A 15,629-nucleotide genomic window follows, 5' to 3' on the forward strand; every position below is an offset into this window, starting at 1 on the left:
CCTGGCCCACATTCTGACCTGTATTTAACTTGTCTTGACCATACGGTGATAAAGTTCCTAGTCCCCCCTCTACACCCTACTGCCCAAAACAAAGGAGCACACTCATTTAACTGACGTATCCGAGAGCTGGAGGTCAGCTCTGGTGAGATTATAAGTAGCAAACACACAACAGTCCACTCTCTGAAGACGTTTCTGCCCACCATCCATACCTGGTGACACTAAAATCCTGACAGGTGTCTAACTGCAGTGAGCCCTATTCCCCAAGGCTCATGACGGTCCTCCCCATCGACCTCCCCAGAAGGGACTCTTGTAAACTCCCTGGGAAGCCAAAAGCCAGGCTCTGACCCAAGAACTGTTCGATGTATCTTCTGTAAGCCTTCATGGAAGGGTAGTAATACTGCTCTTTCTTTCCGTGGCTGGGTTCATGCTTGCCACTGGTTACGTGGCAATATTCTATTTTCTACCCAAGGTGTTAGGTACATAGGTGTCGTATTCTTTAAATTGCCTGTATATGTTTTCAACACCTCTGCATGCAATGCACATTTTATGATAAAGGTTTTAAATTAAGCATAGGCCGGGATGTGTAGTGTGCTGTCACTAGCTTGAAAACAGGAAAGAGAATACGTGCACATACTTGCTCGTACATGCATAAAATATCTCTGGGAGATTAAAAAAAGAAAAGGATCACAGTGACCGCCTCCAGCAAAGACAACCGGGACGCTGGGGACCAGGGTGGAAAACAGACCTTTTCGTGTAATGCTCCTTAAAGTTGTTGAATGTCTAACGCTGCATACTTCAAAGGCATGAATGCATACATAAATAACTGATTCAATAGCTTCTATGACTTAGCTCAATGATGTTGGCAAATCACAACACTGAGCCTTTAAGATAGAGACAATACTTCATACCACTGGTGAAAAGAATCAAGTAAGCTGTTCTTAAAAGCCCTTTGAAATCATCAACTTCTATGTACATCTGAAAGGTATTATTATTATTGAGAAATGTCTGTCCTTTCCCTTCCTTTCTCCTTACTCTACATAAAAGTGCCATTCCTTCTCGATATGGTAAGATTATTTAGAAAGTTAGAAAACAACGGCTTAAAATACTTCATGTGAACTTATTCAGATTTAACAAACACCTAATGAAGCCTGCAACCGGTTCAGCACAATACTAGTCCCTCTCACACGTATTAAATTCTCAAAATGGTCCTGTGCGGGGCTCTAAGTGAGTAAGAAAGCCCCACTGTGAACTGTCACGAGGTCACTAAAGACCCACGGGGGGCCGCTACCATTCCCCCACCTTACGGCAAATTCGCCCGATACAGAAATCAGCGAGACAAAGTCCCTGTCCTCCAGGACCCACAATCTGCCAGTGATCCCAACAGTACAGCGCGTGCAACGCAGAGGTTTCTCAAGACCAAGGAGGAACACAGAATAAAGTCACCTAACTCGTAGGGACTGTGGAACAGAGCAAGGGAGGCTTCCAAGAGGAGGTGCTGACCTCTGACTCAAGTCACACACTTCTTCCGAGTCTAGAAGAAAGAGTAGAAACAAGTGGATGAAGAGGGATGGGTCTCCAGACAGAAGAAAGAACAGGGGCAAAGTATGAAAGAGTAACAGAGCATCTGGAATCCTGCAAGAGGTCATGGGGATCTGGTGTTTTGCATTTTAAAAACAAACCCTCTCAAAGGAAACCTTTACTGGCCGCTGTGTAGAGCTACAGGAGGATATTTCTGGACAAAGGAGACTGGCATTATTAACATCCAATTTATACTTTGTATAAAATAAAGTTTGATAGTATTTCATCTCCTGTGTCAGAAGGAAAAGAACGGCATACAATTAGTTTTCCACTCTAATTTAAGGGGCCGCAGTAGGAACTTATTAAATGTAAATAGCTTTTAAAAGTCTACTATCCTATATATCCAGATTAAGGCTATGTTAAATGACAAAAATTATGGTCACCTTTAATTAGGAGGAAATAAGAACAGAAGCATAGATAATGGTAGAAAAGATGCAAAAACATCTACTTATAACCATGGACTTAGACAGCAGTGTGGTGATGGCCAGAGGGATGGGGGAGTGGGGGTTGGGAGGAGGGGGGCAAAAAAGCAGGGGGGATAGATGGGACATCTACAGTAGTGTCAACAATAAACATAAAGAAAAACAAAATAAACAAAAAAATAAAAAGCACATGTGCCTTCCAGAAAAGAGGACATAAGGGAGACACAGATGAATATAAAGCATCGCTCTCCCCGTTGAAACAAGGGCGAGCATTTCACTGCGCCTCCTAAGGGAGAGACTCAGGCAGATCGCGATGCTGACCAGCCATCTGTGTCAAAACAGGAAACGGTACCACCAAAAATGACAGAGATGTCCAGTAGGTGGGTTGCCTGCTTATCTGCGCTGTCTGTCATACTGCACACACACATGGTTCTCTGAGCAACTCTGAGATCTTCTATCACTCCAGGGCAAAAATAGAACAGCCTCTCCAAAGAGACTGGCATCGAGGAGGCAGAAGTGCAGCACAAAGTTCAAAAGAAATAATCTGAGGATTTTTATAACTCACCTGCCCTGACATTATGCCTGATGAATCTACAGACTGCTCAAGCCATTCGTGAGCGGGGTATTTAACAGACACTGGTGTGAAGGAGTTCTAGGATTATTTGGCCCACTGTCCAGGCACACGGCTGATGGTTGTCTTGCAGCAGTGACTTCAGATTAGAACTATAACCTCCTGTAAAACAGGCACTGTTTCCAACTTTTAGGACCAAGTAGAAAGGCTACCTGCTGTATTTCACAAATGTCACAATGGGATACTGAAACCTCACCCACAGAGGAGCTGAATTTCTGGGAATCTCAACTACCTCACCCTGCGCATCAATTCATAAGGGGAGCATTGATGAGGACAGCCATCAGAAACCCAGGCAAAGCCCATAATGCCACTGGACAGACAGTGCTTCAGGCAGAAGGGGGGAAAGCCTCTCGGAAGCAAAAATAATTCAAGTTACAAAAATGTAAAGTAGCCACTGAGCAGACAAGAGAGATAAAAATACATGCAGTTAATGAAGTCCATGCATTTCACTCAAGAACCTATTTCCTCTGACTTTACATTTAGAATGTACTCTCACATTAGCTACACACAGTTCCCACAAGCATTTTGTTTCCTATGCCAGGGAAGCAGAGAAGCAAATTAAAAGTTGGGGCCATGCACAGTCAGGCTCATGGACAAGGCACAGCGATAGCACCCAGAGGCAGCAACTAAGAGCCCTACACAGGAGAAGAAAAAATATTTCTTAAAAATGATATAAGAACCCAAAACACAAAGCAGATGGGTCCTTAAGCAGAGGGGTGAAACGAACACCACTGAGAACACCGGTGGCCCCGGAGATCAGCACGGCGCACACGGGCAGGCACAACAGGGAATAAATCCCTGGTTCTGGTTCGGCTGCCTAACTGCAAGCCATTCAGCCTCTTCTGACCTCAGCCTCACCTGTAAAGTCAGGATAATACTTCTACCCACCAGAAAGAGCTAAAAATAATGTATGTTAACAATGTCTAAAAACTGTAACACTGATATTGTTAAAATATGTTCTGTGTACTCTGTTTAAGAAAATATATTTAAATCAATTTCCATTTGAATGGCTAAATAAAAAATTGGCACTTCCCTTACTAGCCAGAAAATCGACCTACACGGTACCATTTCTCCCCTCTCCTCAAATGCCAGGCATTTTAACACTATTATCAAGATAGAGAGAAAAAGATTTTTAAAGCAACAGAAAGGGTTTGGCTGCCCTTGGGAAACTACATAGGTTATATAACAGCTCTTCTGACAGGAAAGACATTTCAAAATGAGAATATATAAAATATTTTAAAATTAAAACCCATACTAAAAATAGGACATGAAATATCCTATCTATTATATCTATACAATGGAGCAATATTTTTCAAACTATAGGTCATAATCACTAGTGGATTATGAAGTCAATTTAGTGAATCACTCCAACTATTTTTAAGAAAATAGGATAGAAAATATTACAGTACACTGCATTTAATACTTCACAAAATTTTGTTTTACTTTTTATGTATTATTACCATGTGTATGAGGGGGGACCTAAAAATGAACAGAATTATCTTCTGGAGGGCAGGCCCCGTGTAATACAGGTTTCCCCCACTAGGGTAGAGTTCTAGGAACCCATCTGTATCAGTGTGCCAGCTGGTGGTGGTGTGAGAGGCTGCATCTGGCTTCAGTGAATTTTTTTAGAAGACTTGTTCAACACATTTGCCCATTTCACGATGGGTGGTTTACAGAACACCTTCCCACTCTGCACTGAATGTCCAGCAGTCCTTGACCAAAAACAACAATGACCCCCATGCCCCACCCTCCCTACTTACCCAATCTTGCCCCAAGCAACCTTTTTTGATTTTCCCAGATGAAAAGTCCTCAGAGGGAAATGTTTTGCCGATGTGGAAGAAGCAAAACAAAAAGCAGCACAAGCACTAAAAGGCATCTATATTGACAACTTCAAAAACTGTTCTGAGCAGCAGAAAAAACATCTCAATAGGTGTATTTCATCAAATGGAGTGTGCTTTGAAGGTTACTCAAGTTTAAACATGAGGAATAAATACACAAATTTTTATAAATAAATTCTTGGGGTTTTGAGGTCCCCCCTCATACATACACAAATGCTGGGTCACAGTGTAAATGTATTTCTTATATGGACTCACGTTCAAAAACATCTGAAAGTCACTGATTAGAAATCGATTAAATCGGCATGTGGCTGGTGGTCTAGATAATAACAACACAAACAATTCTAAAGCACCTAGTATTCAGAGTAACAAGCAGATTTTAAGGAAGTTGGGACCAGGCCGAAGAAGAGGGCACTACTTTTTAACAAGTCATCAAGCAGCGGTTCATGAAGTAGGAAGAAGGTAACAGCATTCCCTCTGGGAATGAAACAGACAAATACAGGGAGGCAGATGTAAACCACACCCCCCCCAAAAAAAACACTATTCTAGAACTTAGGAGAATCCGCCCCTCAAAACCCTCTGACTTTAGTCCTTGATGATTTTTTTCATTTGTAAAGTGAACAGTTTAGATTAGAAGATACATTCTAAGATTCTAGTCAACCTTAACATTCTCTGATCCTGGTAGAATTTATAATAATTAAGTAATGATGTAAGGACTTGGTTTGTAACTAAGAAATTCTGTATTTAATAACTAAAAATTGTATCTTTTAATAAAAAATAATACATCACCTTTTAATAAATAGTAGGTTTTTACATAAAAATCAAGGCTTAATGGCTAATGCCGTACTTCCACATCTCCGAGTTTTCTCTACCTAACAGGTCTGGGTGGCTGGGTCAAAACTACCTTTAGACAGATGTTACTACTCACCTGGTGGCAACCAGGAAAAGTACCTAGAGGATGCCTTGAAGTATTTATATATAACCTTGATATAGCTTTCTTGGTACCATGCCCCATTTAAATGTTTTTTTAAATTACAATAACCATGGAGATACATTTAAATTGCTAAACCCAACTACAATCAATAATAAATGTTTAATAGACTGAAAGAGTAGATGTTCCTAAAATTTCTTTTTGTCTCTGTCCATAGGAGGAACAACCACTTTAGCTTAATCATTTATTGTCTAGGTAAAGGTACCAGTTGTTTCTTATTGTTCATGATTGCATCAATTTCCTGGCCTGGACTTGGCTGCCTATCCCAATGTGTGTGCTCCTTCGCTGGCTCCTTAGTCTGCACGCGTTCCTTATTATTGGTAAGCCATCCCCGGTCTGTGCCCACTTCCTTACCCTTAGAACCTGTATCTGCAAAAGCAGTGATTGCAAGCTCTCAAATACACAGACACATGCGAAATTAACTTAGGACATACAACAGCTGCTCCGACTGGGCAGAGACCGCCTGTTATGGCATGAGGAAGCACTCACAGACAGGTATGTGTTTTACCATGAAGATGTCACATTTGGGGCCACCTCTGAGACTAGACAGAATGTGCTCTTCTTCTAAGCCCATGATCTCTTTCAATTTAGGGATGAAAAATGATAGCAGAAAGATGTGCGAAATAGGGCTGACTAGAGATACTGTCAAAGGAATAAAAACAGATCAATAGACCAAGCCAATCCATCACAGACAACTGTTTTGACTCTGAACACTACTATAAAACAGTCCTGAGAAAACACGCTGCAAAGAACTAGTCTCTGCAAACACACACACACACACACACACAAAGAGGTGTTTCATCACACCGAATTATCGGTACAGAGTGAGAAGAAGAGTGTGCAACACCTATTATCTGTCCTCTCTGCAAGTCCATTATTATTCATTTCTCCCTTGCCCTACAGGCTAATATCTACTTTGGAACACGTTTTTCCAAACCAAACCACGCTGCTCGAAAGGGACAGCACATGTCAATGCACGTGACCAACGTGCTGAAACAGCAAATGCAGGCTTTGCTGAATTCACTTTTTACTGAATTTGCTGGTCTTTTGCCAATTCTCTCCTACTTTGAAATACATATTAAGAAAATTACCAGACATTAATTTTACCAAGTGCCATCCAAATAACTGATTTTTGACCATTATATAAGAATGAAAATGGTGTGATCTTCATTTGCAAAACTCGCTGTGGGCATTAATGCTAGTTAAAGCATATTACTACCAGTCAGTAAGTGAAAGGCTCAAATATGCATTGAAGGCTGAATAAAATACAGGACTGGAAAATATGCAAAAGAAAGAATAAGTCTCCATGAAGTAAGTATTTTAAAATAGGCACTAGAGGTAAATTGAAGTGAAGATCCATTTGTTCACTAAGCTCCTGCAGTCAGCATTAAAGCTTTCAGAATCAACCATATAAAAGGCAAGCACCAAGGGAAATGAGAGAAGGCTGAGACTGGCAATAAATAAACAGAAACCTAATGAAAGGAAGAAACAAACATGACTGCTTGATGATTTATTGTTACTATTCTACCAAACGACACCGTTTCTTATAGGGAGTGAAATGGAAAGCTGAACAAGCAGCTACAAAACCTGTCTTCACTAAGGAAAAATAAAACAATATAATGTCAGTCGGTGCACCTGGGATTTCTATCAATACTCTTTACTTATATAATATTTACTTACCATAATCTAAAATTTTGAAACAGTTTTGGAATGTTTAATACATGAAAATACACGTAATTTTTTGTGTAAAAATTCAGGTTAAGAAGAAACTATTTATTATTGATACTAATTGAAAGTATAATAGTAGGGTAAATCAGAATAAAGAGTATTTCTGACAAATAAAATTAGGCTTTGGTATAAAATATATGAAACTATCAGTGAAAAAAATAACAGAGGTAAAAACCAAGACACATTGCAGATTTTTGCTCTAAAATACACCAACATTGACTTAAATAACTACAGCATTACAGCAACCTGAGCGAAGGCAGTAGACCAGCAGTGAACAACAACAAATGGAAGGCATCCAGAAAACATACCGAAGCAGGTTAAACGATACCTTTCCACAACAGGATAAAAACATCTCAACCAACTCACCCCACATTTTCTGCATCTTCATCACACTCGGCTTTGTATTTGCAAGGTCCACACTTGGAGTGCTTTCTGTGAACTTCTGCCCCGGACCCGTCCTCTTCTGTTTAGAAAGAAAAATTAAATTTTCAACCAAGAGTTGGGATCCTTCCCAGATATGCTTCATGTTTCCAACAGCAATTATTCTATTTCTGGGGAAAATGTACCCCAGCTCTTGAAAAACAATTACTTCCAAAATGCATCAATGATTGAGTCCAAAAATGTTGCCAATGCTGAGTGCAACATATTCTGTGAGGAAAACAAGTATTGGCGCTAGCAAATTAATCCCCTAACCTATGCACACAAAGCTTTAATCATTTTTTTAAGCTGAAACTGTCACCCATGAACTTCTTCCTCAGGACATTTCTTCCATTCTGTAGGTGACCTTTAAAATCCCTTCCAAATGTAGGAATCCAATGGACAAAATAAACTAACGAGCAAAACAGAACCAGAGGCGTGGAAACAGGGAGCAGACTTGACAGTGACCAGAAAGGAGGGAGAACCGGGATAGTGGTGGAAAGAGGGGGAAGGGACTAGACAAAGAACACGTATGAATGACCCATGGGCAAGGACAATGGTGTGGGGATTGACTGTGGGAGCGGAGGTGGGCTGGGTGAAGGAGGACAAAGGGGAAGACAATTCTAACAGAATAACAATAAAAAATTAAAAAATAAATAAAAATAAAATCCCTACCTAATATGAAATTTGAGGATGCTGGGAGATGTGGAAGCCTGGAGTAAAGTTTTAAATAGTGTTGAAAGTATCACCACTGTAGTTTTCATTTGTCAGCGAGTTTTCTCTTTCTGCATCCCCATAGTACCGCAGGCATTATTTTGCAAACAATGGATACTCATTAAAAACTATACACAGCCTCATTAAACTAGGAGGCAGTCATTCTTAATTCTGAACATTTAGAATGAACTTTGTTACATGCTATTCCCAAGTATTAGTTTTATACAGCGGAAATAATTCACATATTTATAAAATTAAATTCAAACAAACAGGAAAATCTTAATAGTTTAAACTCTAGATTCCAGGAGAGCTGTTCTGTAAGTCGTCTCTTTGCTGTGCACAACTCGCGCCAGGTTTTTTAATACCAAACCCCTGAAAGTTCCTTATGAACTAAAACCGCTTGTGGGGATGATCCAATGACAGGGCACCTGGTATGACCTCAGTCTAACAGGAGCTACCTTTCCCCTTCATCTGACAACAAAGCTTCAGTGAAAAACAACTGCACGAGACAAAGATGCCAGGCTAAGGGGGACACAGGGATTGGAGTGATGGCTAAGGGGGGGGTTTCTTCCTGGGATAATGAAAACGCTCTGAAATTGGCAGTGATGAATATATGATGATTTGAATGTACTAAAAGCCACTGAATGGCACACTTTAAACAGGCAGATGGTATGGCATGTGACTTTTAGCTCCGTAAAAAGAGAAAGAAAACAAATGCCCTTTACAGGGTACTTGGAACTTACCTCCTTCTCCAGAGCCAGAGCCATTATCTGAGAAAAAAACAGAGTAAAGATGAACACCCTTCCTGGAAGTTTCACCTCATCACACAGGACGTTTCTTATCGAAAATCAAACTGGGATATCCATTCTCATGTAGCCCTCTCTTTTCCAAGTTTTTTCTTAAATATATATAGTTTATTCTTATATACCTACTTCGTGCTTTTCTCTAAATACAAATTCCTTGGGGAGACTAACTTCTATACCTCAGGCATCTTTGTAGCCCATTCAGGAAATATCCAGGTGCCTTGCACAGAGCAAAGACCAATAAATATTGTAAAGTAAATGGCTAAATAGAAAATATTTTAATTAACTCTCTCAAAAGGTAGAAGAAAAGTTTAATTTTGTTAAAGCTTAAGAGAAATAATGAGCAAGCTGTTTTTATTAGAAAGGGAGGGAAAGGGCTTTGGGTGTTGCTCCAAAAATCTTAAAGAAATCTGTGCATAAAAACCCAAAGCCAAAAGGTAAGAAAAGCCCCAGGGTTTAGAAGGCGGCGGGGGGGGGGGGGGGGGGGGGGGGGGGTCCTACTACTGATGAAATTAACTTGGAAAACCTAACCGGAAGGAATCTCACCGAGAGGTGGGTGGGAGACTTGTTACTAGCGAAATTAAAGAGCCTCCCTCAAAGCTACCAGCAAGGAGCCAGCCTAAGATGTAACGAGTGTAAAATATTTATTCTATAATCCTAAAAGAACCAACATATGGCACAGAGCATGTTGAGAAGAGTGGTGCTGCGGCATCGTCAGCACATAGCAGGAAAACAGCAGAGGAGGCAAGTGAAGAACTTGACACTTTAGGCAGCACTTTGCAGGGGGAGGATGCCCTGGAGAACCCACTCCAGTGCTTCTAACAGTTCTCCAGAGTGGGAGACGACACCCCAACAATACTGCTCCCTCGCCGTCCAGCTCCTTCAGACAATCTCCAAACTTCAGATACGGCAGAAACGGGAAGAACTGGAGAATCCTTTTAGGTAGTACCCATTGCAAAATCTTTATGGGGTTTCATAAAAAGTCTTAAATTGCATTCAATTTTGATTAATCAGTCATAGAAAACTTACGTTTTCTCTAAATAAGGAAGAAAAGAAGGAGTGAAAGCAGAAAAAAAAAGAGAAGGAAGAGGGGAACTCAATTTAAAATTACTTTTATGACCAAAATTTTTTTAGAAAAACATTCCCCTTTTCTTTCCATCCCACATTGATTGGGTACAGATGTGCTAGGCAACATGGTAAATGCTAGGAGTAAATTAGTAAGACAGTCTTAGGGCAGGAGATACTCCCAACTTTTTTTCAACCCATGCCCAATTTTTAAAAATATAATCCTAACACCTTCCTTTAGTGTTATTTAAAATTCCCAAATAAATGATATATTGTTATAACTGCAGAACCAGTTCAAACTGGTCTTATCCTGTTTCTAACCAGATACTGAGTTGTTTTTCGGAAACAACGGAACAGAACTGTAACTCATGCATCTGAAGCATGTGGAGGAGAGAATTTTGATCTTCAATATCATCGAGAACCAAAGTTTCACATCCCTCCCCACCAAACAAAGAGCTGGGACGGGCAGCAAGCCCCTGCTTAGTACAACATGACTACTGATAATGAGGTGTTCTTCTTGCAAACTGTATTTTCCCTGTACCCACACCCTCCCCAGCCCACATAACTCCACACCAACCCCGGGATTATGACGTGCCTCCCTAGGCGGGGCATGCTGCCTTCCAGCTGAGAAAAAACTGATCTGCCTGGAAACAGACATGGCAGATAAATGAAACAAAGTGAGGTATATACAAAGAGATATGAACAGACCCTGCCAGGAGATGGCATGGAAGAAAGCTTTCACAGAGGAGCAAAGGCTTAAAGCATTAGGAGTTTTCGAGTAAACAAAAGAGAATGTGTTTTTTAATGCAGGGAATAGGACCAGTCGAAGACCAAACGCCATGAGCAACACTGACCCACCCAGCAGACAACAAAATTGACAGGTCTAGCACCACACAGCTGAGCTCATTCAACCCTCATGAACTACCCCAGGAGATGATATCCATTTAACAATTTGGGTAATTGGGGCTCCAAGTGGTTAAGTGACTTGTCCAAGCTCACACAGTCAATAAGAACTAGAGTCACTTGAAACGCAGGTCTTTTAACCCTAGGGCAGTGCTCTTTCCAATCTCCCACTCTGCCTTCTAACGTTTACCATTCACTGCCTATCAAAGCGGTTGGTGTCTTAAACACATACCACTCATAAACAATGCACAGTTAACTGGGGATTGCAAAGAACTCCATATTCCTTCTTGGTCTCTCAATCAAGTCTTTGAAACGCAATGTACTTAGAGAAGTATGTAAGAACCACACCAAATGACAATCAATTGGCCTGAGAACATAATTTCACCAAGCACCTAATTATTAAGTCTATAGAAAAGAATTTGGCCTTGCCCAAAGAAAGGGCTGGTCTTTGTCCTCAGCTTCTGGGAGATCACCTATGCCACACCTGATAGAAACGTCTTGTTTAGGGAGGGTACTGACCACGTCAGATCTCAGGGTGAAGCGAGCCACACACGACAGCCTTAGAGTGAAGACCGACCACGTAACTTAACGTGGGGGCTTTGAGCTGTGCACTATTAACGGACATGAAGTCTGAGATCAACCACATGGACAAGCAATCAATCAAGCTTATGTAATGGAGCCCTAATAAAAACTGTGAACACAGGCACTATAATATGTGGGGAGAGAAGGAAAATGAATACATCATGGAAGAGCAGTCTCCACCTTTCCTGCTAACCTTCATACACTGGTTCTAATTACAATACCTCTTGTTCACCACTGCCCCCAAATACAAATGCAAATGAGACACTTACAAGAATTCCTTCCAAAATAAACCACTACCAATTCAAGAAGAAAAGGAGAAGTACATATAAACAATGAGGGGGAGGTGGGTGGTAAGGGTTGGCATATAGAAAAAAGACAGGAAAAGAGAAGATCTAGGGAAGAGACGCATGGTGGGGGGGGGCACTAATGGCTTCCACAGATACTCCCCACCCCTTCCCCCCAACCGAAAAATAAAAACCAACAAACTGGGCCCCATATCATTTCGCACCCCAACTCCTATTCTAATAGTCAAACCATAGACAAAAGAAATGCAGTCCTCACAAAAAAAGGCACTAAGCATTAAGTGTACTGAGAAGTAACATAGTTGATACAAGATCCCTTGGGGCTAAAAAACAACACAAAATGGAAGGAAAAGAGCCCCCTACTCCCCACACAATCACCACCAATGCATACAGCTGTTCTGGGAATACACCTGTGGCTGCAAACTTCCTTTGAGAAAATGCGGCAGAACCATTTCCAGCAAGTGTTCAGAAGCACATCACAACATACCAGAGTAGCACGGTCCTCTTGCTACTACTGTTATCTCTTTCTGGTGCTTACAAGCAGCTCTTCTGAGAAAGCATTCGTTTTGATACGTGTCTCCATTTGATGCACAGACGGGAATGTAATTTGTGTGGCACTGCAAAAGAAACAAAAACAAATTCTCAGAAACAGGCATGAATATTCATAGTTTATTTCATATTCATGAATGCATTACCATAGTATTATGACATACTTCTAACTATAGAATAGCTTGTTCTTTTATTTGGTTTAAAAAAAGAAGAATTATACTACTTTCTCATACCTTTTCTCACATTTATAATGAAAACAACTATTAACTACCCATAGAAATAAGAATAAAAATCCCTCTCCTATCTACATCGTTTTGCTAGCTATACAGATCCAGTGAGATAATTCAAGGGGAGACGCCTGGCAATGTTTGTGATGAGCACTAAAAATAAAATGTCTCTTTATTATGATCAAATGCACTTATTCAATATGCTGTCCCAAGGTCAATGCTGTAGAAGACGCAAATGCCATGAGGACTGTTCTGAGAGACCTTCCAATCTTGTTAGAGCACCATACAAGCAGAAAATGTATGTGTGCATATAAATATATACGTGTATGTGTGTATATATATATAGTAAAGATAGATCATGTACTGTATCAAAAGTCTAGACAGTAAGTATAATATCTAATACCTACCACTGTAAGCTGGAGTATTCAAGAAAAACCTTCTTAGAGAAGGGAAAATGTGAACTGGGACTTGAAGGATGAGTAGAAATAAGACAGATGAAGAAGAAACCAGATTTAAGAACAGACACAGGACCTGTATGTTTAAAAAACGTCAAAACCTCTATATGTCAAAAATATCATAAACAACTAAAGTTTTAAAACCTGCAGAAAATATAATATGACACAAGTTATTATCATTACTAAACAAGAGATGACACAAATTAATTTAAAAATGGACAAACGACAAATTGACAGAACAATTTACAAATGGTCAATTAATATATAAAACATGCGGACCTTCACTAGTAATCAGTAAAATGAGATGCTACTTTTAGCTCATAAAACTGGCTATTAAAGAAAAAAACTTCGATTTGCCAGGCATACCAATATGCCTGTCGTGGTCAAGTAAACTGGTTCAACCGCATGAGAACGTAATTTAACAACACATTTCAGGAGTCTTGAAAACAGAACGCAGTTTTCGATCCAGAACTACATGTCTAGGGATCTATCTGAAGGAAACTATCACGGACAAAAAATTATTACAGACGTTTCCATTTTTTTTTAATTTTTATTTTTCAATCGCAGTCAGTATTATTCTGTATTAGTTTCAGGTGTACAGCAGAGTAGCTAGACGATCACCCACTTTCCAAAGTACCCGCCGATACTTCCCGTATCCACCTGGCACCACACTAATTGTTACAATACTACTGACTATATTTCTTATGCTGTACTTTACGTTCCTGTGACTAGTTTATAACTATCAGTTTGTGCTTACTAATCCCTTCACCTTTTTTGCCCAGACCCCCAACTGCCACCGCCTAACAACCACCCGTCTCTTCTCTGTATCTGCCTCAGTTTCAAACAAAAACTTATTAATTAAAAAATATAAAAACAACCTAAAGCATGTTATATCTGTTCAAGTAATTAATATTACAGTCACTGAGAATTACCTTATAAAAGAATACTGTGTGACAGGAAAAGATAAACAATGTTAGGTGGAAAGCAGGCAAAATAATGTCACATATATAACTTCTGAGCATTTTGTGCCATGAGACAGAATGCAAATTTTAAAAGGATACAAATAAAAGTAAAGACAGAAAGTAAATTACACAGATATAATCTCAATTATTCAGAAAAAATAAATATTCATAAAGTAAATCCTGGAAGAAAACATCAATAAATTTTTCACATTACTTGTCATGGTTTTTTGTTATCCTGATTTTCTGAATTTCTCAATTTTTCTCCAGGGAACATGGTTTAGTTTCATCAATTATTTACTCTGTTTCTTATCTTTTTAAATTTAATCTTGATTATATTTTTTCCCATTACCATTTAGTCCCCTTATGCTCCCCTTCCCCCTGCAATCATCATACTATTGTCCATGTCCATGAGTCCCTTTCCCTTTTTGCTCAACCCCTCCACCCCCTACCCTCCCAGCCCCCCTTGCTGTCGTCCTGCTCTCCTTCTATGAGTATGACCCCATTTACTCTTAAAAAGTGGTCGATTTACTTTATGAGCCATAAATATGACATGTTACCACAGGTCTAGCACTGATAAAGAGAACCTCCAATATTTCAAGTTGACTTGCTATACATTATCAGCAGCCTCCTACATCAGCTTTAATTAAAATTAAGTTTTTACTTTAGGAAGCCTTCCTATATCGCTCCAATTATTCATGGATCACATCCCTTTATTCTCTTTTCCTAAAATGTACACAGTAACCTGTATGATGTCTGTAGGAGTCAATGTTACTTTGTAATTATACAATGCATACTTAGCAAAAGAGACCATAAATTCCAAGATGTCAAGTGCTAAGTCTATGAACTTTTCTACCAACTCTTTGCTCAACAAATACTTAATGACTTTCTAATGGCGTGGTCTCAAAGGTACTAACATCACCTCTTAGGCAGAGATGCCCCTATGAACATTTTTTTTATTGTTATAATGATAAAGGACATTACTGTAATTTAGCAGACAGATGCCATGATGCTAGGTGTATGAGGTCTGTCTGGAAAAAGTCCAGCCATTGTTAATATAATGAGAACAGTTTACACAACATCAATGTAACCTGGCAGGCAAGGAAAGTGGCCTGGAATGCGCATGCATGAACAATGATGACTTCACTGTACTAGTCAGTGGGGGTGCGGTAGACTCCTTCCAGTGAGCATCTGTACTGTATGGTTGTAGCATTCACTATGACTGAGCAAGTAAAGCAATGAATCTGCATCAAATTTTGCACTAAGCTTGAACACTCCTCTGTGGAAACTATTCAGGAGATTCAGAAGGCCGCAGCTATGGGCAACTGGTGATTGGCAGCTTCATCATGACAACACACCCGCTCATGCATCACATCTCCTGCAGAATTTTTTGTCAAAACATCAAATCACCCAGGTGACTCAGCCCTCTTACAGCTCAGATTTGGCGTCCTGCAACTTCTGGCTTTTC

General features: G+C 39.9%; 1 protein-coding gene across 1 annotated transcript in view; it reads right to left on the bottom strand.

The window, feature by feature from the left end:
- Positions 1 to 15,629, bottom strand: part of TMEFF1 (transmembrane protein with EGF like and two follistatin like domains 1) — a 79,421-nt gene that overhangs the window by 36,289 nt on the left and 27,503 nt on the right. Inside the window, exons 3-5 of the mRNA XM_024559961.4 lie at positions 12,459 to 12,588; positions 9,060 to 9,086; positions 7,552 to 7,648 (exon numbers count right to left, since the gene is read on the bottom strand). Coding sequence (XP_024415729.3) covers positions 7,552 to 7,648; positions 9,060 to 9,086; positions 12,459 to 12,588 — 254 coding nt within the window. The remainder of the gene's footprint in view (positions 1 to 7,551; positions 7,649 to 9,059; positions 9,087 to 12,458; positions 12,589 to 15,629) is intronic.

The sequence above is a fragment of the Desmodus rotundus genome, chromosome 1, assembly GCF_022682495.2.
Source record: "Desmodus rotundus isolate HL8 chromosome 1, HLdesRot8A.1, whole genome shotgun sequence".
NCBI lineage: Eukaryota > Metazoa > Chordata > Mammalia > Chiroptera > Phyllostomidae > Desmodus > Desmodus rotundus.